Source organism: Oreochromis niloticus, linkage group LG22 (assembly GCF_001858045.2).
Source record: "Oreochromis niloticus isolate F11D_XX linkage group LG22, O_niloticus_UMD_NMBU, whole genome shotgun sequence".
NCBI classification, from domain to species: Eukaryota; Metazoa; Chordata; class Actinopteri; order Cichliformes; family Cichlidae; genus Oreochromis; species Oreochromis niloticus.
This window is the reverse complement of record NC_031985.2, coordinates 28,126,084-28,153,933: the sequence shown is the minus strand read 5'-3', so window position 1 is coordinate 28,153,933 and position 27,850 is coordinate 28,126,084. Positions and strand designations below refer to the sequence as shown.

General features: G+C 41.8%; 1 protein-coding gene across 2 annotated transcripts; it reads left to right on the top strand.

Annotated features, from left to right (window-relative positions):
• Positions 1-13,128: 13,128 nt before the first annotated feature.
• On the top strand, positions 13,129-27,790 carry mfsd2ab (MFSD2 lysolipid transporter A, lysophospholipid b). 2 transcript variants are annotated; one of them, XM_025902348.1, is made up of 15 exons: positions 13,129-13,396; positions 16,237-16,486; positions 16,594-16,716; positions 17,679-17,803; positions 21,697-21,820; positions 22,153-22,231; positions 22,315-22,490; positions 22,610-22,700; positions 23,057-23,175; positions 23,400-23,483; positions 25,026-25,109; positions 25,246-25,358; positions 25,460-25,603; positions 25,832-26,008; positions 26,101-27,790. In XM_025902348.1, the coding sequence occupies exons 4-15, from the start codon at positions 17,793-17,795 to the stop codon at positions 26,153-26,155; spliced, it is 1,257 nt and encodes a 418-aa protein (XP_025758133.1). In that variant the 5' UTR covers positions 13,129-13,396; positions 16,237-16,486; positions 16,594-16,716; positions 17,679-17,792; the 3' UTR covers positions 26,156-27,790. The 2 variants fall into 2 exon arrangements, with proteins under 2 accessions (XP_025758133.1, XP_003458535.1); XM_003458487.5 differs by lacking the exon at positions 16,237-16,486 and having other exon boundaries at positions 13,130-13,396.
• Positions 27,791-27,850: the final 60 nt, after the last annotated feature.

The window sequence follows — 27,850 nt, the reverse complement described above, 5'->3', positions numbered from 1 at the left end:
ATGGTCATGAGAATTTACATATTAATGATCACGGAACTGACCTCCGTGATCATTAATTTCAGTCATTATGCAAATGTACTGTTTATAAGGTTGGGGAAACCTGCAGTCAGCTGAGACTGAGGCCATCTCCACACTAATACGTTTTCGTTTGAAAACGCATCTTTTTCTCTCCATTTCGGCCTTCCGTCCACACTGAGACGGCATTTTCAGTCAAGGAAAATGCAGCGTTTTGAAAACGCTCTCCAAAGCGGATACATTTGAAAACGCCGTTTTCACATTGCAGTGTGGACAGCGAACCCGGAGCCCTTTCGAACACGTTGACACATTTTAGTCATGTGATGCAGTCATGTGACCAACTAAACTAAGATAGTGGAGGGCATTATACAACAGTTGTTTTGTTTGCACTCAATTTTACAGCCCTATTAAAGATTAATATCCGTCTGTACATGCTCCAGATAGCTTTTCTTCAAATTCTTTAATTCTCACTCGCTTTTGCAACTTTGTACTTTTGTGTTACTTGCAGCAGCAACTCCACCTCACTGTTAGTCCATTTAAAAAAACTTGGCTTTTCCTTGACATTTTGCTGCGACGTTTCAAAGAGCTGGAAAGTAAATGCATGCGCAGTACTGCAACGTAAGCGTTTTTGGCCGTTTCAGTGTGGACACACAACTCTTTGAAAACAACTGAAAGCGATAGTGTGGACGCGGAGTGTGTCAGACGAAAACGCTGTTTTCAAATTTATCCAGGCCAGTGTAAACATAGCCTGAAGAAGTGACTTCACAAAACGTTTCTCCCACTGAAAACGCTACGTCCAGATGAACAGAATCAACCTTTGGGATTTACTTACCAGGATGATTGAGCATGCATCAAAAAGAGTGGTAGCAGTTGCCTGGACTCGTGATATCACAAGAGATTTCAAACCACAGGAAAATGGATTTGCTTAGAGTAAACGACACATTTACATTGATCACATGTCCAGAAGGCAAACGCACAGTGGAGGCCAAGTGGGTTCATACAATTAAAGAAAACTCAGAGGGGACTAAAACACATAAGGCTAGATATGTTGCAAAAGGCTACAGCCGAGTGGCAGGAACAGACTATAAGGAGACTTTTTGCCACTGTGAATATGACGTCAGTCCGGAGCTTAATGCAACTGACTGCCCAGTATGACTTGGAGCTCCACCTGATGTTAAAACAGCTTATCTGCATGCTCCAATAGACTGCAAGGTTATGTGGTACATAACCACGATACTGGATTGAAATGTCTGACTGCAAGGGTAGATCAGCTCCATGTGAACAAAAGCCAGACTTTGATGGTGATGGAGAATCTGCTGATTCAAAGAAATATCGTGAGATTGTCAGCAAACTATCACAATACCTATCTGACCCAAAAGAACAACACTGGATAACAGCTAAATATGTGTTGAGGTGCTTAAAGGGAATTATGAAACATGGATTGTGTTACAAGAAAAGGCAAGAAAAAGCAAGCAACTTTGACCTATGTGATGTATGAGTGTGGACGTGTCTAATAAAGTGGCGTCTTTTTCAGTGTTTCACCAACAACAGAGTCCACGTGTTATTATTCCTCCGTGAAATGTGTTTATTAGACCAGTATTCCTTCCTGCACTGACTGCACCGACACGTACAATCTGCAGTAAATTGTGAATCACAGACTTTAATTAACATTTGTGTGATTCATTTAAATATTCTTCTCCCAAAGGTGAAATGCTTACAAATACATACGCCGTAAGGCCAGCCGCAACAACACAACTTTCAGTCACACAACTGACTCTGTGCCTCTTTTACAAAAGCTGCAGATTTTAAGGGTCAAAAGAAGGCTTTCTACTAAAACTGACCCTAAAGCACACGTTTATGTGCTGTGTTCAAGATCAGCGTCACAGACACAAATTTTCCAGCAGGTGGAAGCAAAGTGGCAAAAATGTAAGGAACTCACCCCCAGTCAGTCTACTGGGATGTCAACCATTACATTGTGAGCCACATGCACTCATAAAAACTGCCCTTTCTGTCAGTGTGAAGAGGTTTCATTGCACATTTAATCCCTGTCATATCTCAGTACAAGAAAAAGAAGCACAATTTCAACAGGACCTCTCAGTTTTACTACATGATAAACAAATGCTGCTGTAGTAAATGAAAGAAACCTGTCAGTGCGACTCTTTGGGCTTAAACTGAAAGAAATAAATGTGTAAAATCACAGAAAAAGTTCCACTGGAACCATTGTAAAAACGGAAAAAAAGAAGAAAAAAACAGTTTCTCAAGTATGCAGTGAAAAAATGGGAACTTTGCTCTCATTTACCTGCTCATCTGTTACTTTATTACTTTGGTGTAGTATGAATGACCATGAGGGAGGTTTATATCAGGAAGAAACAAAACAAACACAGTCAAAAGTCCAAAATGTATCTCTTCCTTCATATTTTGTCCAGTGAACCAGATTGGAGTCATTGGCAGGCCGATTTTGGCCCCCGGGCCTTATGTTTTGACACTCCTGGTCAAGAATACATTGCTCTGTACTACTACATTAAGCAGATTTTGAACAGTGGCTAACAACTTTAGATGGCAGGCGCTTTTACAGTCACATGTTCGTAAAGTCTGTAGCAGTGTTAAAAGGCAGTGAGAGAGCGTTTTACTCCAGAATGATTGAACCTCTCCAGACGACCAGGAAATCAGAAAAATAAATAAATGTAAAAACAGCAAATCATGACTCATACATTCTTTATTCCTGTTAACAGTCCTGGAGAATGTATCCATAGATAATCATTCTAACATTTTAAAGATATGTAGAATCTTTAGATCGTCCCACAACTGCTCATTCAATCCATTAGCTGTGTTCACTCCCACTCACTCACTGACTCTCTGCCTCTAACTGATGGCTGCATTTTACAGATGCTGGCTTCAGAAACGCTGCTCCAGAGAAGATATATGGTCTTGTAGAGCAGGAAGTAATGGCTGAAATATCTCTAGAGTGATTAAAGAGATAATGGCTAATGATTTGAGATAATGCTTTTCTGCTGGAGATAAGAAATACAGAGGTGTGTTCAAGGCCCTTTTGGAAATGAACCTGTTAACATCAGTTAGGTGTTGGCGAGCCCTGCAAGGGCTTTGATCTTGTTAATGTGCAACTCTTTTTATAGACTTTTTGCCACCCAAATCGAACTTTTATCAGAAAATTCTGCAATTCCAAAATGTATGACACTTCATTTGAAAGGTAAAGCTTTCTGGAAATAAACCTGTTTAGCATGTAGCTTAGAACCTAACCCCGGATTGGTCCCCCATGACTTGACAAGTGTTAACAGGTGGTACAAGTGTTGAAGATTTATCATTTGAAGACCTTCTTAAATGAACTTGTACATGAAAAGAACTCACAAGGCAAAGGGCTGGCAATGACCTTGTGACCTCCAGTTTCCTGTGTCTGTCCTTGTCTATTTTTTCCAGAGGGACAGAGAAGCAAAAGTGCCACTGGAGTGGTGCAGCACACACACACTCCCACCCAGGGAGAGACACACACCCGTTATAATTTCCATTCTAAACATAGATAAACTCTGAGGTTCTTAGAGCACAGTTATACAGAGTAAGCTGTATGACGTCTATTATGAAACCCTACCTCTTCTTGTTCACATGCTGTACAGAGTCACACGATGATGTGTTTCTGAATAATTTAATAAAGTCTTTTCCCCGGCTAACACCAGCACATCATCTGATGGATCACCAGACACGTCTGAGGCTGATATTCGCCTATGAATCAATGTGTCAGGTGACACTGACCGATACCATACTGATATCCATTTTCTGACCTGCAGTACTATAAGTATTCAAGAGTCAAAGTGACTTTCAGCAACCTGAGGTGACCTCTAGATAAATCATTACACAATCATATTAAATTGTCTACGTGGCACTAAGAGATCTGACCTATTATTTGTGCCGGCAGAAATAGAGCCAAGAACCAATGATTTGGCCTGTGCAGGTATAAAGTTTGAGTTTATTGATACAGTGGCTTAGTTTTATTGCCTCTGAAGACTGTAATGAAAATTAAAGTGACCGTAAACTTTTGTTTTTTAGGCGCAACACCTGAATTTCTATTCTTGTGCCCATGCAGCTGGACCTTGGCCTGTAGCTTTTTGATTATGTCTGTGTTTATGAAGTTATGATGTATAACGCCTGAGTCCTCTCCAGCAGTGTTTGTTTCTCTGTATATGAATTTATGATATGTTCCTGTAAATCAGTGTCAGAACTACAGATTAAACCAAGCACAAACACTACAGTAAGCCTGCAGTTACAATTCTAATAGCTGTTAGCTGAAATTTGAAATCACTTGTTTTTTCACAGGTGTTTAATGTCTAATCTTAGCTGTGTGTTTATGTATTTAGCTACAAACAGAAGCTACTTAGCTTAGCTTAGCGCTAATACCAAGACCTAGGGGAAACAGCTAGCCTAGCTTTTGCTACTAGCCAGTAACAACAATATGAGGACATAACGGTGAATATGAGTTCAATGCTCAAATTAAACCATGAGCATGAAGTCCTGTATTATGCCCAAATTCAAATTCTCCTATTAATTATGTACTTTTCCCCCTGTCCTATTAATGACTTATTTCTGTGTGTTTGTTTATTCTTTGCAGTTGACTTTCTAATTCAATAAAATCATAGCCTCAGTCATTATTAACACATTCTACATATGAATGTGTACAAACTTGTACAAATGTCGAGAGCTAGTGCTTATTTCTTTATATTTTGCAAGGAAAACAGCAAATAGATGCACCGATTTTCTGAAATGTATCATTCCACTGTGCATTTTTCTATCCAGGTCTGCTTTTACTGCATTGGCAGTATTTGGGGTCATTATCATACTGAAAATGAAGCAGCTGCTAATCAAACGCTTTCCACTTTCTTTGTATTCCATGGTGGATCAAAATCTGATGGTACTTTTCTGCATTTATAATCCCATCAATTTTGACAAGATCTCTATCACCACTGGCTGAAATATGGCCTAAAACCACAATAGAGCCTCCGCTGTGTTTTATAGATGGCTGTAGGTTCACTGTTGTACCTCTCCCTGACCTCCTCTGTGCGTACTGATTTGAAGCAAAAATGTGAATTTGAACTTTCAGACACTGTTCACCCGCTGTCGGTAGTATTTTAGGCCTCCCATCTTTTCTTTGAACCTCAACTTGTCCAGTTTTGTCAAATATTTTAAGAGCAGACAGCACGCAATGCTGCGATATACCAAGTAACATGCTGATTATGTTTTTATCAGTGGTATATAAAAAGTTATTTACAAATCATTTGATTAATAAATCAGCTAGCTATGCAGTGTTATTCCACTTGTACTAAATACCTTATGTTTTCCCACCATATTTGTGCTGCTGCTGTTGTCACTTTTTATTTTTGAGCTGGCTTTGGCTCCTTTTTGTGGTGTGCAGGTCAGTTTGCTGTTGCTTTTGTCTTCTTGGCTTTCTCACAGTTCTCCTCTTTGCATTCTTTCCCCTCAGAGGTCCCTGGAAATCCCTGGAGTTTCCCTGCTATCTCATATATTCATCAAAATACAGCACTGTGTGCAGACACATCACTGCTGACATTAAAAACACAACCTGTGTTACAGATATCTCCCGATGTGTGTTTTTATTATCGCTCTATGGTCTTTTATAGTATTTTGATCCCGTCGACCTTCCTTGAGAACTGTGTGGATCTCGCTGCGCAGAAAACTTACTGTAGATGATGCAAACTCTCCCGCTGATGGATGAGAACCTGATCATTCCTGAACTCACTCAGTTTGGATTGCAATATTTTGTGTATCAGTACAGTATGTGAGAGTTCAACAGGGACAGTTGAACGCTCCTTCCCCAGCTTATAGTCCCTCTTTTTCAGGTCAGTTAAAAGGCTTTAAGAAGTACAAATTCAGCATATTAGCATGCCATTATATGATCAGTGTGTGATTATACCAGTGAAGCTTTATGTAGTTCTTCCTAACACAATCGCCTCACATTAGCCAGTCTGCGGCTTATAAAATTCCCAGCTCAGAAACAAATGCAAGTCCCATTTAGCTGAGTTTCAAAGAATTCCTATCTGACCATTTCCAAAAAACAGATCCATTCAGTGTGTTTTCAGAAACAGAAATTCAGTTTTCACCATGTGGCTGATGATGAAATGCCTTTTTTTCCTTTATAAAATCCATTTTCAATGCATATAAAAATCTGTTACAATCTAGGGCAACTTTCCAGGCTTTCTGTGAATGAGGGCACTCAGACCAAAGCATTTACACACCAAGGCCAAGGTCTACCAAACCCTGCTCAAGTGCTGGAACTCACATAAATTACTGCAGCTAAACTGGCCATTGTTCAGTCAGTCTGCATAGGCCTGCATCTCATTGTATGAGGGACTTTCTAGTATAGTTTTGCTTGCTGTGAAGGAGCTGTTATCACTACAGCAACACCTGACTGTTCCCCGAATAAAAAACTGAATCAAACAGGTGCTTTATTTAATTGCTGACGGGCTGTGTGGCATTGAACATAAATGTAAATCAGCACAGTTTGACAAGACTATTAATTTAGTCTTCTCCTCGGGGCTTTCCCAGTGGTATCGTGGCAATAAACTGCATAACTGTGGCCCGTATGTGTTTACAAAGGCTAAACCGACAGGTATGCACTGTCAGGTAGAGTAGGAAGGACAGCTTTGTAATAAAACTGCACATCTGTGAATTTACATCAAATTTATTTTGCTGCCAGCGTCTGTAGGCATTTAGGCAAATGAGCTTTTGATCACAAATCTTTTCAGAGTCATTCACGCAAAGCCAGCTTCAGCTTTTCGGCATTAACTAAGACCAAGTGTGGCTGTAGACGGGCAGGATAGTCGTCCAAACACATTCAGTTAGTGGGGTTAGGTTAACTGATTATTCTGAATTGCCCATAGGTGTGAACATGAGTGTAAATAGTTGTATGTCTCTCAATGTTGGCCATGTTACAGACTGGAAACCTGTCCAGGGCGTACTCTGCCTCTCACCCTGTGGCAGCTGAACTCCACCCCCACCCCAACACTAAAAGCAAAAGAGATGGATGGATGGATGGATGGACGGATGGACGGATGGATGGACGGATGGACGGATGGACGGATGGATGGACGGATGGACGGATGGATGGACGGATGGATGGATGGATGTGTCTGTAGACTTAGGCTTATGCGAAACCAGGAATATTGGATAATATCAGAAACAGAGTTCACAAATTAAATGTCTGGATAATTTTTAACTTGGATTTACATTTAAAAGACAACACTTCCTCTTAGCCATCCTGAGTATGCCAGCAAGGAAGTGTGCCACATCATTAACTGTCCCCTGTCACGCAATCTTTGTTGCCAAACATCCAGTGGTTAAGTAAAATGGCATGAGTCAAGAATTTTTCAACATCATTACTGTCACAGAGGCTTGCACAAAGGAAGATAATTCAAGGTTTACTTAATGACCAGAAATGTAACAATGCCACATGTGTTTAACCAAAGCATGCTTTTCTGCTGGGAGTTAATGGAGTTCTGTTTGTGGACAGAAGCGGTTCAAGTACCCTGTACTTCACAACTTCTTCTGCAGAACCTGCAGCAGAAGTAGAGAGGTCTTTCAACCATACCAAATAAACAAACAGGACACAAATTAAGACGCTTTTTGTCTAAATAAACACTGGGTTTTCTGATTACCTAGACATGGCCATTGATATCATCAAGGCTTGTTTGCACATGTTGTTACAAGATTTGCATCTCTGAACCCAAAGGCAGCGCATCAGGACAGGAGTGCATCCAGGGGCATGCATCATAGATTTGTCCCTGAGGGTCACTCTGTTAATGCTGGGCTCTGCTGTAACATCATAAGGCATCCAAGGCAGAGCATTCAGTGCAAAAGACCTGACATCAGTCATGTGCCATTGTGGAAACTGTGCACCAATGTTTGCACCAATGTTTCCCAGCTCAGAGTTTGTTTACCATAATAACATAATCGTTGTCCCCAGCGGACCTACATACCAGATTTATCTCACTACAGCTTTGTTTCCTTCCCATCCACCCATCTATCAATCCATCTGTCCTGTTTCTTCCGCTTATTCCAATCCAGGGTTACAGGGGGCGAGATCAGGTAGCTGTCACTGTTGCAATGCAGTGAAGGAGATCCAGAAATGACCTTTAAGGGGAGACTGGCCAGATATAGATGAGGACGCTTATCTGCTCTGGGCAACTTTTGTAACCGTGCACATACACGACGCAAGATCGTTCAAACCTGTTTTTGGTGGCAAGACGTGGAGATGGGCAGGTAAATGCACTGCCAACGTAAACACAGTGACATCACCAAACTGGGTTAAATGTCATGTTGTTATTAAAGGCCAGTCTTCCCTGATAACAGCAAGTAAAGTTCAATGTTCTGTCGCTCTGAGCCACAGCATCAAGACAAATGGACTTTGACATGGTCACCTCAGTGTCTTTGCATACATGGATTGTGTCTGCATTAGAAGTCGGGGTCACTACAGAGACATTAGCTCACTTGTCTGTGAACTTTACTGTATGTATTGATTTCTTAAAATGAGGTAAATGCAATGCATGACATACCAAACAAACAAAAAACAGGACAAAAATTAAGATTCAGATTACCCAGACATGACCAGTGATATAACTAAGGCCTGTGCAGTCTTGCATAGGGTTAGGGTTAGGCCTACTTTACTGGCAAACAACACAATAAGTACATAATACAACAAGTACACCCCATGATTCAGTACCTTGTCAAGACAACTTTAGAAGTAATAACTTGAAGTAATTATTTTTGTATGACTGTATCCGTCTTTCACGTCATTGTGGAGGAATTTGGTCGACTCAGTGACTACAAGGTGCCCGGTAACCATGGTTGCAAAACAAGCGGAAATCATCACCCCTCCACTATGGTGTTTGACAGTTAGTATGAAGTGTTTGTCCTGATAGTCATTGTGTGGTTTCAGAGAAAAGAGGCTTTTCTCCTGACAACCCATCAAATAAACCATCCTGTCTAATTGTGCTGTCATTTTTTTCCAGTTTCTCTGAGCATTGTGTAATGTCACCTTAGGGTGATTTTGCTGGAATCTCCAGTCAGAAGATTAGCAGATGTCTTGAATGTTTTCCACTTGTGAATAATCGTTCTCACTGTACAATGATGGATGCCAAACTGTTTGAAAACGGCTTTATGACTCTTTCCAAGACTGATGAGCAACAAAACTGGATTCTTTAAGGTCGTTGCTGATGTCTTCCCTTGCTGGCAGTGCGTTAACAGAAAACTTCTGCTTTTATACATACAAGTCCATTTGATTAGCAGTGCTTGGCAGCTATTTACTCTTTTAATTCCTACCAAAGCAGTAACAGAGTGCTCAGTCTTTCAAACACTGATTTTGCATTTTGGTCTAATTTTTGTTAAATAAATAAGGAAACAGCATAATATGTCTTATGTTGTTGTTCATCTAAAGTTGTATTTAACAGATTTTAAGACCAAATTATTTTTATGAAGTCCTGGCACGTAAGGTCTGTCTGTACTATCCAAGTTCAGACATCTTAACATTGATCAAATGAGCCAATTTAATCTGCAATGAGTTTTGTATCAAAATAACAAAGCAGAGTAAACACAGAAATGTTCAGGTGTAGGTGGTAGCTTTTGATGCAAGTCACTACAGGCAAAGTATGTAATACATTTTCTCTACTACGCATATGCCTTTGAGCCTTTGAGGATTACTGATCGCAATCATAAAAATATGCTTACTGAGAAATACTAACAGTAATGTCCTTTGGCCCAAAACACTGACAACCGATTCAAAATTATTTGAAAGGGAACGACCTCTTCCTGTTAAATCTGTGGTATTTTAACCCCCCCTGCATTGGAGAGATGTACCAAACATTTGGACACAGAGCACATGACACCTACCCTTTCCCCTGCTACTCCCCTCACGTGGTTCGATGCCCAGCTCTGCCTGTGTGAGTGTACTCTCCTCCCTCCTAAGTTTCCATCCCACCTACAGCTATGCACACCCCACTGTTTGGTTGACGCATGCAAAGTTCACTGTGTTGAATGGCCTCTGAATTCACGGCAGTGCAATCAGATTTTCACGCTGTGTTTGGCAACAAACACACACACACTCATACTCTCCCCTCAGGCACACATTGCACAACACACAACACACATGGACTGATAACTACATAGTGTTTAACAACTCCATATGGGCTTTGTGCTCCAAGCGTTCATACAGCTTTTATTCTATGTATGTAATAAGTGCTTTCTAACTATCATGCACGCAATCACAAAAATGGATCAGGGGCAATTTGGGGTCCATTATCTTGCCCAAAGACACTTTGACAAACAAACTGAAGGAGCCTGAGATTGACCTTCTAATCTCATTCTACCTCTTGAACCACAGCCACTGTACCTTATCCACTCGTACACACAATAGTAATCACATGTGCCACCGTGACAGCAGCGCCAGCATCTCAGAATTCCAGTACAAAGAGTGCATTTTTTCTCACACACACACAACCATGCCCTTATAAACATATACAAACATGTGCCAAGCTACTTTGGTACGTGCGACAGTCTGGTTCAAGCTTTTCCAGTGTAACTCTGTCTCTGCTTGGACTCACTGAACAAGATTACAAACAAAGCACCCAAAGCGAAATCCAAGCATCTTCTCTTTTTTCCCCTCTCTTAAAGTACATTTAATTACTCTGGATTCTTCTTCGGTAGCTGTGCTAAAAGAAATGGTTCGAGTAAGGCAATCCATGGGAAAGTGATGTGTTGGTTACAGTTAGGTCTCCTGAGATACGAAATGCAGAGTACACTCTTTGTCTTGCTGCAACAACACACAAAACAGTGTACTTTGTAATCAGTTAGGACAGTTTGTCGTTTGTCTTAGCCCTACTTTAAGATTGGCACAATTAAACGGGAAAAGAGCGTGGGGAAAAGTTTGTGCCCAGCTAAGATGCTCAAATGACTGAAATGTTGCACATTGTGATGCAGGCGATTGAAACTCAAGAACTGTGTGAAAGCAAAGAGTCCATTAATTTCATTTGTAAGAGGAAATCGCTATTTCCATATTTAGGAATCGTCCAGTTTCACAACAAGTTTCTGCAGCAAGTGGTTGATCCTTGCAAAAGTCGTTGCATCAGATCATTTAGTGATATTGAAATGAGGTTAAGGGGAACAGCATTTTGATACCAAACAACTTTTTGAAATTTATGCGGTGTGCAAAGGGGAGGGCTTGCTAAAGTATTCTTTTCATTTCTTTCCCATAAGCATCCCATACATTTACCAGCAATCCCTATGTTTGGCCATAAATTCTTATCTAATCTGCAGCATGTTGACACATATTGATCTGCCTGCACCATTACAGATTTGCATTTCATGTGCAAACGGTCTAAACTTGACTGCACACTTGGCAAGGTTAGGGTTCAGAAACCAGAGGTTTGATCAGGCAAAGGGAGAGTCTCCTTTTAAAGGGTGTGTGCAAACAAATATTGCATAGTGCGAAGATAAAGCTACATTGCAAATGCTAGGGGAGAGGGCAAGTATTTGTGTGTGTGTGTGTGTCTGTTTGTGTATGTATGTGTGTAAAGCCATAAGCAAATATTGCAAATGTTTGTTTACATCTCCAGCAGTCCAGTGGTTCCTGCTACATAGGTGGGTATTCATACCAGTAGCAGTGTGTGTATAGCATATGTATACTGCAGGCTTTATGGAATGTATGCTCAGCTAATCTGGGAATATATACTGGAATAGAGAGGATAAAACACCTTTCAAATATAGACCTGAGAATCCGAGACCACGTCAAGCAGCTTGGGCAAGATCCGAAGGCTAAAAAGTCCTTTGAGTTCTCATTTAGAGTAGAAAACCACTAGAAGGAAAAACTGTTACTCTAAAAATTGTAGAAAAATGGTGTCTACCAGATGCTTACTCTGGATGATGTTACTTTGCCTCCAGTAACACTGTGAGGAATCTTGGAGGCATTATTGACCAAGATATGTCCTTCAGTACGCATATGAAGCAAATATGCAGCATTTCTTTCCTGTTTTTGCGTAATATCTCTAAATTTAGAAACATCCTGTCTCAGAGTGATGCTGACAAACTAATTCATGCATTGATTATGTCATGGCTGGACTATTGTAATTTGTTATTATCAGGCTGTCCTAAAAACCTCCCTGAAAAACTTTCACCTGATCCAAACTGCTGCAGCAAGAGTGGTCACAGAGACTTGAAAGAGAGAGCATATTTCTCCAGTACTGGCCAAATTTTTCTTAATTACAAGGTCTTAAATAATCAGGCCCTATCTTGTTTTATCTTGTTTCATCTTTGGACTGCAGGCTTATTAATGGTTCCTAGACTGTTTAAAAGTAGGATGGGAGGCAGAGCCTGCAGCTTCTGCCCTGATTTTTGAGGTTTTCTTTATATTATTGTAGTCTTTACCTTACAATATAAAGCTTCTGTAGTTGTGATTAGCCATATATATAAAATATTAAATTAAAACACACTACATACTCAAACTGAAAAATATAGAAACATATAGAAAAATTTTTAAAAAGTATTTGTCAGTGCAAATATACATAGATGGAAATGTAAACAAATACACTTCAAACCTATACACCATCGCAAGATATTTAGTTCGTATTTTTATACACACTTAATTAGTAAACAGCTATGTTTTGACTTCTGGGTAATAAATCCAGTACATTTTGGTTTTCATTTTTCACAGACTGACGAAAAAGAAGTCGTAGTAGTCTAATATACATATGTCCACCAGCTTTGATTTTTAGTACCTGGGGTCTTAGCCCAGGTATTTACAGCTTCCCAGCCGCCACTTAGCGCACAAGTCTTTAATATCACTCATTAACTGGACTGTTTTTGACTAAATACTATTCTGTTCTTATGTTTCAGGTACATGGGCCAGACGTGGCCATCAAAAAGGCCAGGTACTGCATTTACAGGAGCGATCAGTCACAGCTTGTTTGTAAATGTAAACACACTCTGATGAAAACGGATACAAAGAATTTCCAAGGAAAGGCTTCTGATGAAGAAACATATGACTGTGACACACCCGAGGGGGCGTGGTGTAGTAGTGTGGTGAATGGCTCACGTTAGAGGCGGGGACATCCAAAAAAAAATTACATCCAGTGGCGCTTGCTGCCAGCACCACATCTCATCAGTCCTCATTGAGTTTACACGCTATCGGACTGTATGTCTTTCTGTTAAAGGAGGGTAGTGGTTTATTTGTGTATTTATTTCTGAGGCAAATTCAACCGAGGACGAAGTTATTTCTGCCATGGCGAAAGGAGAAGGAGCTGAACAATACTCGAACGCCAGTTTGTTGAATAAACCGGGGAGCTCGGATGGCATCCAGCTCGCTAAAAGGGTGAGTAAATTCATTAATTCAAAATTTCGCTTTAGGTGCGGGTTGATTCTGGCCCGCTTTCACACGAATTCTCGAAAATAGAAAGGGCCAGGCTTTGATAGGAATGCGTGTCGACCATTTAAATGAATGGATAATACCGGCGAGCTGACACTTTAAGGGTGACTCATGTATACGTTAGCTTAAATAAGGCGCGCGCCATTCCGGGCCAACGTTTGTCTCGTTAGTAACTCGGAAACGATATAAACGGAATTTTAAAAAATGGATAAACACCTAATTTAACTAAGTATAATTATTGTTATTTGGCACGTGAATGTTATTTGAGCCACCAGAAAGCCCTTTCTCCTTCTTCTGATCCTTAATTAGACCAAGAACGCATTCTTCAAATAGTTTAAACCAAAAATCGTGGTTTTTGAGGGCTAAATCTACACAAACGGGTTTAATTCACAGTTTGTGTGTGTGGAAGGCAATGTTCTGTGCCCTCATTTCACCAGTAACGTGTAGCTACATTTGAATTAAAAATGTAATACCTCACGTCTTATCAGTTTCTCAAATTGAGGTCACGTTCGACTGATTTTTGACGTTGTTCCCTAAAGTAGCCAAGAAGCTGTAAGCCAGGGGTCCCCAATCCCAGTCCACGAGGGCCGGTGTCCCTGCAGGTTTTAGATGTGTCCTTGATCCATCACAGCTGATTTAAATGGATAAATTACCTTCTCAACATGTCTTGAAGTTCTCCAGAGGCCTGGTAATGAGCTAATCTTGTGATTCAGGTGTGTTGACCCAGGGTGAGATGTAATACAGGACCCCTGCTGTAAGCTATAGGTTTCACATTTGGGTTTTATCCTTTTCATAACGGTGGCTTTCTCTTAATTAAAGCCTTTAAAATAATTAAGCATTTTTTTAAATCACGCTGGGAATATCGATATCGCCATCCAAAAACGTCGCAGAATATAGCCTGCTAACACCAGCGTGGTTTATCTTATCCTTCATATCAGCATTCTCAGATAGATGTGTTGTGCTGAATTCACTGGGCTCTGTTAAAACCCCCACTAGCTCTGCGTTTGCAAGGAAGAAAAACTCAACGAAAAAGGGAAAGTAGCCTGTCTTTCTGAGGCTGGAATAATCCGACACGATGATTTGCATTGTAGTAACAAAAATGCGGTAGAGCTTATTTGCACGATGTTTTAAATCCCCTCACTTACTAGTGGTTTGTTAAAAAGATGCTTTAATTTTTCACTGCTTTGGATGGGCTGCTGAAGAAAATTCCCATTAAATTTACAATTTTCCCGAAAGCACTGAACGCCACAGGGAGCACCCACCAAGGCGACGTGTCAGATAATGAAAGAGCAGGCAGAGGACCTTTCCCCAAAACCCACTACAAAATGAGTGTTCGGGATTTTGTGTGTCTGCACCTTTAAACTAAGGGAGTGACACGTGAACCCAAAAAGCAGGAAAAACGTCTCACCTACGCATGTTACCGTTTACAGTAGTAACATATCATTAGTGGGAACTCTGATAGCAGAAGGTGTGGCTGTGGAAGTAATATCAGTGAAGCTAGATTCAATGTCCTGTTTATAAAACTCAGCTAGACTCCTTTCTCTTTTCTTTTTTTGCCAAAGACATCCGTCCACGTGTGGCCACAAGCTCAGTTAAGATCCATTATGGTTGTGTGTTTTAAATAGACTGCCTGACAACCATGCAAATGTGTGTGACATGAATGCACTGTCACATTAACACATTCCTGTGGCAGCTGCATGATGGTTACACTCCTGTGTCGGTACAGTCAGTGCTCTGCATTCAGGTAGAGTGGGTTCAGGGGAGTTATGTAAGGTGAGAGATGCTTGAGATTTTGCATTTGCTGCCATGGACACCAGAGCTACTGCAGCTGCTGCATTTCCAGCTATTATGGTTAAAACTGCTTCTTCTGCTGGTTTGTCCTTGCAGTGAAGAGTGTTTGACCTAAAGAAAAGCAGAGCTGGGGATATCAGCGGGACAAAGACTGGTTTATTTGCATGCAATGACAGCAATGCTTCATTTCCGTGTCCTTTTCCTGATCCTTATGAGGAGTGATGAAATATGCCTGAAGGTTACTTTAAGCAGATCGTACCTTGACATGGGTTTTCTGCTTTGCTTCTTCTGCTTGAGGTTCTCAGCAAGAGCCCTTTTCTCATTCAGCACCAGTGATTAAATTCCCCCCCACCCCTTTTTAAAAAAAAATAAAGAGAGAGGTAGGTCAGACTAAGCAGCAGGAAACTCAAGCTTTCGATTGGTCGGGGATAAGGGTGTGTGTTCGCCTTTCTTTGGGCAGCAGTGGTCAAAGCTCTGGTCAAACAGTGGCAGTCATCCACTGAGGAATTAAGCCACCTCAAACTGATGCCAAGGTGCTGTCGCCCTGGCTTTTGGGGTGAGTGACACCACCATAGTGTAGTCATACACGCGCACGGATTTGTTGCCATTAGATCTGTTTGGAGTCTGTCTGTTGAGGAAACGATTACATGTTCAGTGGAGAAACTCTTGTAGAATAAGCGCTTGTTACCGAACCAAGGGTTCCTTGTTTCCCTGGCGGCTGTCCCTAACTCCTTCCAAATACACTACACTGTGGTTAGCTTTTTGCCAGCTGAACTCACGAGCTCTTTAGACCCTCTGGCGATTAAGAATTTAGGCCACGTTCCTCGTGAGGCTCTGGAAAAAAAAAAATGTTTTATTGTTTAATGGGACTGGTGAGAAAGAAGCAAATCTGCAGAATCAAAGTCTTCAGACAGAAATTGAGCAAGTTGCCTATTTATAATCTGCTTCCTTTGTTTTTTTTGTTTTTGTTTTTTTTTTTCTTCTTCTGGGGACAGGGGCAGTGTAATTGTGTGTAGGTGTGTTGCAGTGGCTGTGCAAAGCTTAAGCTGCTCCTGGCCACTCCAGGGAAGTGACCTCTCCTGTAATTACAAGAACTTGGCCCTGCTGAAGTCCAAAAACGTTTGCAGATGGCTGCAAATACCCGAGGGCAGTTTCTCCAAAAGTTGGCTATCATTGAAGGCGTTTCTTGCCTCTTGTTAGGCGAGATCCTCCCAGATGACAAACAGGTCTCAGGCCTGCTCTTAGGTGTGCCTGTTTAACAAAATGTTTTTATCCTACTTTTGTGTTTACGATCAATGTATTTGAGCACGTTCTAAATCTGTGTTTCTGTTCATTTTATTGCCTACTTGCAGCATGAGCCGAACAGGTTATCAGTCTGCAACAAGATATGCTATGCCATCGGGGGAGCTCCGTACCAGATCACAGGATGTGCCCTGGGCTTCTTTTTGCAGATCTATCTACTGGATGTAGCCCAGGTGAGGAGGTTGAAATTGTTCCCAAACTCCAAAGAGATAAATGAAGCCACCTGGCTTCACCATCAGTGATATGTAACCTGAACCTGTGCTTTCAGAATATGTGAATGTTGATGATTAGGGGGGAAAAATACATATATGTTCAGTTTAACGCACATTAAATACTATTAAATTGTTTTCCAATAAGAAAGCCTATATGTGTCCAAAACATTAAGGGATAGGAGTAAGGTTAGACTTCACAAGGTTAAATGGGATTGAGAGCCAAGTGTGCAGTCTGTACTCTGTAATGTAGTAGTCCTGAGCCTTAAAGCCCTGCTCTTATAAACCCTCATACAGGACTTTACACAGATCAGAGCAAAGTTGTGGAAAAAGTTTCTGCCTTGTTGCCATTATTGACCTAATGATGGGGCTCCAGTGTATTAAGAGGCTTGCAGGAGCTTGTTCTGAAAAGCTGTGGGAGGGGTACAGTGGTGGTACAATATAAAGGGGGGGGAGCTCGCATTAATGAGTTCTGACAGTAATCTGATGGTCATGGCCATGATGGCAGTGATGGTCAAAGGCTTCCCAGGGTTCGGCCTTGTTCGCCTTCCAAGGCTATTAATTAACAGTCTATGGGGTGACACAGCGTGGTACAGATTGTGCATTTAGAAGTCACACATTCATCACCCTGTCCGAGTTTGTCCCCTCTGTTAACAGCCAGTTGGCAACTAATTTGTGTTAAGGGTTACCCTCTCACTGCTGTCTTTAAAAAAAGACGGTGACTAAACTTTTCCCACTGTAATACAAAGTGTAATGTCCATTTTTACAGCTTCACTGCTACTGTTTAACTATACGACCACATAACCTGTGCTCATTTAGCACTGGTTAGACTTTATAAGCTTAACATTTAATGTGGTTTTTGAGCTAATACATGCGTATAACAGCCACGTGTCGACATCTCTAATCTTTTTCTTCTGCTTTCACAGATCGATCCCTTCTATGCTTCCATCATCTTGTTTGTTGGGCGAGCTTGGGACGCCGTAACGGACCCAACAGTGGGCTTCCTGGTCTCTCGAAGCCCGTGGACGCGTTTTGGACGCATGCTGCCCTGGTGAGCTCTTACTCCCTCCTAGTTTCATGGTGCTACACAGTCCATTTGATTTGATGTACATAACAAATAGACTTCCTTAGTGAGGTCTCTGACAAACTATTTCCTTTACCTCACTGATAAAGCTGGGTTACGCAGTTCAAACACTTGTTGCGTATTTGCTGTTGGAGCATGTGATCACAGGGTCTCCCATCAGCCCTGGTGGAAGTTTTCCAACCGTATGATGTCAGTGTTTGGGGAGGGGGAGGGCGGGGCTTTGTTCTCTACTTTTGAAAAGCCAGACATCTCTCAGGAGGGTTTACCATGCGTCACGCTATTGCTGCTGTACTACTTCCTCATTGCCAGCATGTGCGGATGTGTCCATTCAAACTCTCCTTCCCTCGTCTCTCATTCACCTCCTGCTATTTAGAATAGCGTACTGAGAACTGTCTTTAGGTGAAGTGGACCATATTAACTACTACTGTTTGAACTATAAACCCCCTAAAGATGTCAAGCCATTTTTTTTTTTTTTTAAGTTAAACAAACACAGGAAGTTGCTTCAGGAGATAGTCTTGCACATAACCCACATTGTAGCTTTTGGTGACAAATACAACTCCCGCGCATTACAGGAAGCGCACAAAGAGTCTTTGGAAGTCTTCTTTGTGTGGTTATTTGACATAAAACCTTAAATATACAGAGGATAATATGAAAGCCCATCTTGTATTTAGGTTTGAATCCAGCTTGGATCTTTGTCTGTGTGTAGGAGGGCTGTGAAGCATGCCTGAAAAGGCTTGCTGATCGCTTTTCTTTTCAGATTTGACCCCCTCACCCACCAACACATTGTTCTGTCTATGGGCATCTTGCACAGGGTTATCAGCTCTAAAGTCTGAGGACTTTTAAACCGCTGTTCCCTGCACCGTCACACACCTGTGGTCTGTGTCGACGGTGATGTAATTCATATAATTCCGCTGATGTAAGAGACTACTGGGGTGTCAGCGGAGCTGCTAGTTATAGAGCTGTCAGCACAGAAGACGTTTTAGAGCCACTGTCCCTTCAGTACATGCAGTACTCTGTAGTGTGAAGAGGGTAGAAATAAGCCAGCGGAGGTTAAGGGTATCAGAGGGAGAGGATATGTCGAGAACAACATGTCACAGAGCAAAGGTATCTCTTTAATGACCACCACGGGGAGGTGTGGGGTGTGTGCTGCACCTGTGTATTTACTCCCTTGCCTCCCTGATTAAACATATAATTTCCCAAGCTGGTTAGGAAATGAGCGTTGGGTAGGAAATGGCACGAGTGGGAGGAGAGGGTCCCCTGCCTGCCCACTAGTGTCTTTCCCCGTGTTAATGCAACCTTTTGGTAAATGGTGTGAGATTAAGCAAAAGGTTATGTAAGAAGATAATCAGGATAAAATTCCTTTTTGCATTAATTTTTCCTATACAGCTCTAACTTTAGCTTGTTACAAGTAGAGCGCAGCTACTTTTGTCACCGTGTAGTTCAGCTCAGGCCTGTAGAAACGATATCTGTCTAGAGGTCATGTAATGTTTTAGAAAGAAAGTTTCTTTTCGTAATTTGATGCTCAAATGAATTCTAGTTAAACGGGCGTAGTTTTAGAGCTCATTCAAAGAAAATTTGTGGTAACTAATAATAAGTAATTGTGGCTATGATTTTTAGCTTTAATCTTGCAGCCTACGTGGGCGTGTATGTCGCAAGTAGACCTGCATGACTGATGCAGAAGAAATGCCATACTGTCGAGACTGAGGTTTGCAGAGCTGACGGTGATAGAAATGTTCCTCTCCAGTGATGAAATCGTTAATGGGAGTTCCTGTAAAGGAGTGCTGAACTTGATGATGTAAAAATTATATTAAGAGTTATTTGTTCGTCAAAAAAATTTGACTCCATTTTGGGCACATTTATCTTTGCTTGAGAAGCAAATGTGTAAGAGGGTGATGGACTTTATCTCGTTATTGTAATTACTGCTGAGATGCTGATGTTTGAATCTGAAAAGTGGGTCACAGAGGAAGGGGGGAGGGATAAAGTGCATCCTCCACTTCTCGTCAGAAATGGGGCGTGGGCTTTTGGTTGTAGCGGGGGTGGGTTTGGCATATTTAGTTATATTATGGCTCAGTTCATTTCAGACATGTGCAGAGAGCAGGCAGGAAGCTGCAGAGGCAGTCAGAGCTGCTCTGTCTTTAATGCTCGGAAGCCACAGTGGGGGGAGGGTGACCGGAGCTGAGCGAGCTTCTCATTGGTCCTGCCCACAACACACCACTAGTTTTAGCCAATGGCTGCTCAGCTTTCAGTGCCTGTATTACGTTTTAAAGATTGCCTGAGGAATCCAGGAGGTTACTGGAGTTCAAGTTCTAGCAGAATGAGTTTTCAGACCGAGGGCTTTCCTGTTGCTTATCTGATATCACTCAGTTTCTGCGGTGGGCTACAGCCAGTTTTGAAGACTTTCACCTAAAGAGTGATATTTTAAAAAAAAAAAAAAAAAAAAAAAAAAAAAATTTATTTATCTTTTTTCTGACTTTTGAAAGCACAAAATCAAAAATTAAATGTTTTAAATATATTATTGCTTCAGCCGCCAAGCCGAAAATAAGAAGATGGAGCGATAACTGTGTCACTCTCACACGCAGAAGCTCCTAAGATAGCTTTTCACTCTTACTAAACTGTTGATAGACTTTAAGCTGCCACTTGCTGAGTTAATTCACTGACAAAGTAGATGACCCTCGCTCTTGTCAGCATGCCTGTTTCAGAAGATGTTTAAATGTGATGTAGGTCAATGCCTGTATGGCCCAGTGGGCCTCTGGAGTTCTGCAAGGACGGTGCGAATCTTATCTTAGGCCTGCAGACAGTGAACACGGGCCTTAAAAAACAAACAAACCAAGCAATATAGTTTCTGGTGATTTGTGTGGATGACTTTCCTTGCATTTGTGTTAATCTCTCATGGGCTGGAGTTGATTACTGAATTAAAAAAGGAGAAAAAAAAAAGAGCAAGCATTCCTGAATGCATTGTTGCAGGTAGATGGATCATCTGTTCCAGCTTGTCCACCCTTTCTGTACACTCCCACACTGTGTTCAAACAAGGGTACAGTTAATCACGTCACATGGGCGAGAGAGCAGACAGCACGTCGCTCCGCCTGACTTTGTCTCTCGTGATTATGAATTGTTCACGGGAGCTCGAATTGATTGGCAGCGAGTTGTTCAGCTTTCCGAGCACTGTGCAGAGAAGTAGGGCCTGCTCTAGCTGTTGGACCACTCTGACTCCAGCATGACTTCACATCCTGTCCGAAAAGGGTCTTGCATAGAGTGAATGACCTGGCAGGATGCCACGAACTGTGTCATATTCCCTGTGTGTTTCTTGGAATGTGAAGCATCCACAGAGGCGTAACTGCAGGGCGAAATCTCACATCTCATTGGACTGTAGCTGTCTGACCATAGGAAGGAGGTGACTGGAGGGCATCAAGTGTGCAAAAGAATTTCACTTCTGTAGGATTTTACGCTCAGTTAAAGTTCCTGTATGTTAGATATAGGTGTGAATTCATGAAAACAAAAGGTGCCTTTTAATGTCGTTCAGCAGCATTCCCAAGTCATTCATCCTCTAGTAACCCTCAGATCAGGCCATACCTGAAGCTCAGCCTCCTCCTTCCATGTAAAGTACATAGACACATGATATTCATCAGGAGACGGTTAACTAAAGTGCAGAATCACTGAAGAAGTGTTGGCAGGAGCAGAATAGAAAACCTATGAGTAGTTATGCTATGAGAGACTTTTTAGGCCTGGAAACTGTTTACAAAATGAGATGTTCCACACTTTGAATAGATCACGTTTTACATCGACTGACGTTGTTGTTGTTGTCATGTTTTCCTGTTCCACTCCCCTCCCTCTCCCTTCCTCCTGCTTTATCTCATCTGCAGGATCGTACTGTCAACCCCTCTGGCTGTGATTTCCTACTTCCTCATATGGTACGTTCCTCCCTTTGAGAATGGCAAAGTCGTCTGGTACCTCTTCTTCTACTGCCTCTTCCAGAGCCTCCAAACTGTGAGTACCACATGTGCACGCACAAACATGCCCACTATAACCTTTCATTGTAGGGTTCTCAAAGTATGGCCTGCGGTCTAACTGTGGTCTTTGGTGATGTCGGAGGGAAAGAATGTTCCCCTCTGTATTTCCTTCTTCCGTGTGTGTATATATAATATAATATTAGTATGTAGCACCTCGGGAGACGATGGGAAGATCAAACCCAACTTCTTTAGAAGTCTGAAATATTTGGATTATTTAGAAAACGGTTTCCTGTCTTCGTGCAGTGATTGTGGTATCTAAGTGTTTGATGAAGCTGTTCTCTCACCTTCATACTCTGTGATTTCCTGCAGTGCTTCCATGTGCCATACTCAGCCCTCACCATGTTCATCAGCTCAGAGCAGAAAGAGAGAGACTCTGCGACTGCCTACAGTGAGTATCGGCATGTTAAAGCGCCGTCCTCTTAGATAAACCTCCTGGCGCCTCTTTACGATGTCTCCTTGTCTCCTCATCAGGGATGACGGTGGAGGTTTTGGGCACCGTGCTCGGTACGGCGATCCAGGGCCAGATCGTCGGCTTGGCGAACGCTCCCTGCGTCCCGGGGCCCGCCGATATCCTGGCGGAGCCAAGCAACTTCTCCACGTCCCCTGGACTTAATGAGTCTAAACCTGTCATCTCCCTGGAACACACGGTAACTGGACGCATTTATTAGTTGGCTAATTAACAAGTTCATCTAATTAGATGCAAGCTGATGACGGCGGATTGTGAAATCTTCTGAATACTAATTGCGCATTTGTTCCTCCTGTGCAGAGAGCGGCCTACATGATTGCGTCTGGTGTGATCTGCTTGATTTACATCATCTGTGCTGTTGTGCTTTTCTTCGGTGTGAAGGAACAAAAAGGTGAGCGTTTATCAGAGTCAACCATCCTTCTGTTGTTGGGTCCTTTAACAGAGTCGTTTAAGATTTTATCCAAAGCCAAAATCATTGATGTCAGATTCCCGATGGGCCGCACATGTACGCTTCTGTCGTGTGATTACAGCTCTATGATTATGGGCTGAGGAAGCACACAAAGTTTGCTCAAAGTGAAAGCCTTGTGACCTCGTAATAAGATGTCGGGCTATGTCAGGGTGAGGCTTAAAGGCAGCTGCACATGAAAAGTGTCATTTAAAGTAAAAAAGTTCAGAAACGGGACATCAGAACGTTTCAAAGTGAATTCTGCATCTTGGTTCACTCCCTCATGTTTTTTCTCTTTTCAGAGTCTTCTCGTCCCAGGTCTGAGCCCATGTCCTTCTTTCAGGGGATTAAGCTGGTGATGGGTTATGGACCATATGCCAAACTGGTCATGGGCTTCCTCTTTACCTCACTAGGTTTCATGGTGCGTACATGAAAGAGCCACACACACACTCTTTATATTTTACTGTAAATGACTTTGTGTACAGGATAACTTTCCACGTTTGCCTTTTTCAGTCACTAACTTCAGCCTGTTTAGTCTCTTGCATGTTTGCGCTCCCAGACAGTTTTCTTGGCCCCATGTGCATGTGTGCGTTTGTTTGTGTGTTCAAGCAGTACACTGAGTGACCTCTCTGTCTCATCCTGCAGCTCCTGGAGGGAAACTTTGCCCTGTTTTGCAGCTCCACACTGGGTTTCAGGAACGACTTCCAGAATATTCTGCTGGTCATCATGGTGAGTAGAGACACAGAGGAGACCGAGAGGTGGTTTATTGTGACAAACACATAGACACAGACAGCTAGGCGCACTGTTCCCATAGAAATGACTCCAGCTCCCCCTGGGAGATGAAACCCAGAGCAGCCCGTTTGTGTGGAATAAAATGAGCCATTAGCATCAGAGCGCAGACAAAAGCCTTCTCTTGTAAATTGTCTTCAATTACAAAATCCACTCTGTCAGAAAGGAAGGCTCCTGCATGGCTGTTTCCGTGATGTGTGACTGCTCGGCCTGAATGCCACCGCGTTCCCACAGACAGTAAAGAAGCCACAGTCACCTCTGCTTTCAGGTCTCTTTTATATAAACCTGTGGAAGAAGGGGGAACAAAAAGCTTTCATATCAAAGAGTCACTCAAACTTCCCTACGAGTATTAAAGCCAATTAATCCACAGATGTGCTGAGCTCACGCAACGCACAACTGGTACAGGGTGAGAAAGTGCAGGTTAGCGAGGGTGAAGAGATTAGATGCTTTGAGCCTTTACTTCACGGGAAGGATTATGTAGCCAAGGTAGTGACCATTAACCAGTACGTGCAGTCGCTGAAATGACTTTGTTTAATCAGCACTGAGAGATGATAATCCTTGATGATGTGTAAGGTTGATCTCGTATCTTATAATGGCAACGATAAGATAAACCAAATCAAATTGGCACGCGTTATAAAAGCGCATGTACCTCAGACTGGCTGTCAGTCGAAGGAGCAAAAGCAGCAAAGGTCAAAAGTAATGAAAACATGAGGGAGGAGGAGGAAGGCAGAAAAAGCCTCCTGTGTGACGTATGTTCATGTGAGGTGCTCGCTGTTTTCCAGCTTAGATGCACAGCACGTGCAGTCGTTCTTAAGGATGTTTATATGAGAATATCGTGCTGCTCAGTTTCAATGAAGTCAGTTTGTGTGAAACTCACTTCAAAGTTGGTTTAGAAGATGAAAGCTGATGCGCGATGTTGATATTTGATTTCTAAGAAAACTGGCGAGGCTCATGGGGCTGAAGGTTTGAGAGAAGTGTTTGCAGAACAGCAAGACTAATTTCAAGTGCATACATTTAAAAACAGAGTGCGCACGTAGACTAAAGTGAAACTACATGTAATAAGTCTGAAAGCTACAGATGACTGTACAGAGAGAGTGAGGTGATGGGAAGTTTGGGCCTGTAGAAGGCATTCAGAAGAAAAGGTGGGGAAATACCGAGAACACTGTGCACAATGGCCGGGTGTTCTCGCCGCCTTGGTCAAACACGCGCAGGTCAAAACCCACGATGATCCGGGGGCAGTCCCGCCTCTTCATGTCCTCTTTAGGTCAGATGACATCTGAAGTGCTTTGTGACTGCATCAGATGTCTAACATGCTTATCTTCTTTTATATAACACAGATAAAGTGTTTTTTGTTTGTTTTTTGTTTTTTCTTCCCATATTGACCTGGAACACAGAGGGGCGTTGGAGAAACTTACAGGAACTTCTCTAAATTTTGGTAAAACAGCTGGTTAACCACACTTGTTTTCTTTCCCCCTCGTTCAGCTCTCCGCTACTCTGGCCATTCCCTTCTGGCAGTGGTTTCTGACTCGTTTTGGAAAGAAGACAGCGGTTTACGTTGGCACAGTGGTAAGTCCCTGAAATCTTGTTAAAAGTATAAACAAACCGTAAAACTTAGGGGAATTTTTCTTTCTTAGGAAAACTGATGCAGTATCATTAAGAGACTTGTTTTGGGATTTAAATCTCTCACTGCTGTCATTTCCAGGCTGTGATTCCTTTCATGATCCTGGTGGTGTCCCTGAAGAGTAACCTGGCTGTCACCTACATCTGCTCCTTTGCTGCTGGCGTTGGAGTGGCTGCCGCCTTCCTGCTACCTTGGTATGCCTCTGTGCTGGCTCATATTTGATGACTTAATAGATAAAAATGTTTTTCTTATCAGGAATGCACATAAATGACCAAGCCTCACGTTGTTTGTTCAGGTCTATGCTGCCCGATGTCGTCGACGACTTCCAAGTGCAAAATCCCGACTTCACCGGCCACGAAGCTCTCTTCTATTCCTTCTATGTCTTCTTCACCAAGTTTGCTTCTGGAGTCTCTCTCGGCATCTCTACTCTTAGTTTAGAGTAAGCACTCACACCAAGTTTAAGCATTTGTAGTTATTTATTTAATTGAATTTCTCAGCACCCAAAATCCCACATCAAAGCAAGTAGTTCCTTTCCCTTCCATTAGACTACAGTGAGGCTATAGAGTGCATGTGGGTGCACATATCACATGAGTAATTTCTTACTTTTCCTTCACATCAATATCTCTGCTGCGCTAAAAGCTAATAATTTTATTTCTCTTCTTTTTAGCTTTGCGGGTTACATCAGCCGAGGCTGCTCTCAACCTAAGGAAGTGGACTTGACGTTGAAATTACTGGTTTCGGCTGCACCAATAGCTCTGATGGCGATTGGCCTGTCCATAATGTACTCTTACCCGATCAACGAGGAGAAGAGGCAAGCTAACCGCAAACTCCTACAGGACCTGAGGTAAGTGCACAGACCCAAGCGCTTCACAGTCTTCTGTGTGTGTGCTGCATCTGTGTGAGGCAATCCTCCAACCAAAGTCTCTCGTTTCACAGGGAGAACGAGGCGGACTCTGAAACGGACTCAGCAGAACTAGCCAATGTGGTCTAGCTCATTTTGCAGACAAACCAGTCGGGTGAATGAATGGCACTTTTGCACCGGACGGGACCAACAGACCCGCGCCTGTCGGATCACTGCCTTGTCCAGTAATGCTGCTGTTGTTGCTGCTGTTCCAGAAGTACTTGATTCACTCAAGTGTCATTGTTTCAGCCACCCTGAGGCCTTTTCTAAAGACAACCCTACCATCTTTGAATCTGACGTTTTCCTGGCACACTTTTCTGTTTGTTTTTCTTGAAAAAAAAAAAAGCCTTATTTTTTTAGATGTACTGTGAAAAGATCCTTTTCATTTTCTTTGTTTAGTTGGTCTTTCTCTCAGTCGAAATCACACAAGAACCATGAAAAGCATTAAGAGCATGTTTTCATCAGTATTAATGGTGCTATATACGCATGTCGAACGTTAGCAACCTCGGGAGGCTCTGAGATGTGAGCGTTTGACACGAGGAACTTGAACAGCAATACAGCCTTACTTTGTTCCCCTGTTTATGGGGTTTTAAAACGCTGATGCAAACTTCAGGGTTTTTGTTTTGGTTTGTTTTTAAAAAAAAAAAAAATACAAATTGTAATTTTACATTTTCACTTCATAGTTTACACAAACCAATCAGCCAGCCTGTTTCATCTTATTCCCATCTCACTGGCTTTTCCTGTAAAAGGTTATAAATAATGGGGATGTTTGAACTTGTGGCCAAACAGGAACACCTGCGCTCTAAAGGGCTTCTAATAGTACTCCACCGTCACACTGAAACCACTACAGGAGTGAAAGCAGTTATTTTTCAAAAACATAACTGTGATGTCTGTTTATTCAGCAGCTGCATTATTTCCATTATTTATAAGGACAGCTGCTGATGGCAGGAAAAACCTTTTCTCTCAATGCTTTAATGTTAAGTGACTACAGGCACTTGTAATTTAGTGATATCATTATTTAAATATTTATTAAATTTTTCCTTTTCAAATTCATGTTTTCTTCTTGGATTATTTAACTCTATTTAAGGCCTGTAAAGCTGTTGCCAATTGGGCAGTCAGGTTTAGCCTCCTCTGCTGTCTTTGCTTCATATGCATTTTATAAAAGGGAAGCACATCATTTTGGAGGAAGAAGGAAAAAGGAAAAAAAAGATGAGAAGGTGGAAATCAGAGCTCTTATTGATGGGTGTTTATGTTTCTGTATATATGTGTTTATTGGAGAAGCACATGTCAATCTGTCATCACGAGGATTATGTTTCGTATCTGTCGATATGGAAATGTGTACATTCAGTGTCATATGTTATACATAATGTTACATCTTTGACATTTGATTCTGACAACTGAGTTGCCAGTGTTTATTTCATTCATGCGTGTTTTCTTTATCCTCTGCTAAAGAGGATGGAGAACGTACATCCTTACACTAACCCTGTAGTAATTGTACATCCTGTAAATGCTGTCTTGTTTTAATTTGTTGTGTAGTTTTTTTTTTTCTTGTTTTTTATTATTGAGTCTTGACTGAGGCTGTAGCCAAATGTGAGCTTTAATCCCCACAAAGGCACACAGACGCCTCCTGTGCATATGTATATACTTTATGTAAACTTGTGTATATATCTTTGTTATATTTGTGTCTGCAAGTGGAATGAACCCATGTACACTGTGGTGTAGTTATTTAAGAAGAAAATACTGTGATGGAGAAAAAGATGTTAATAAATACTAATTGATAAATGT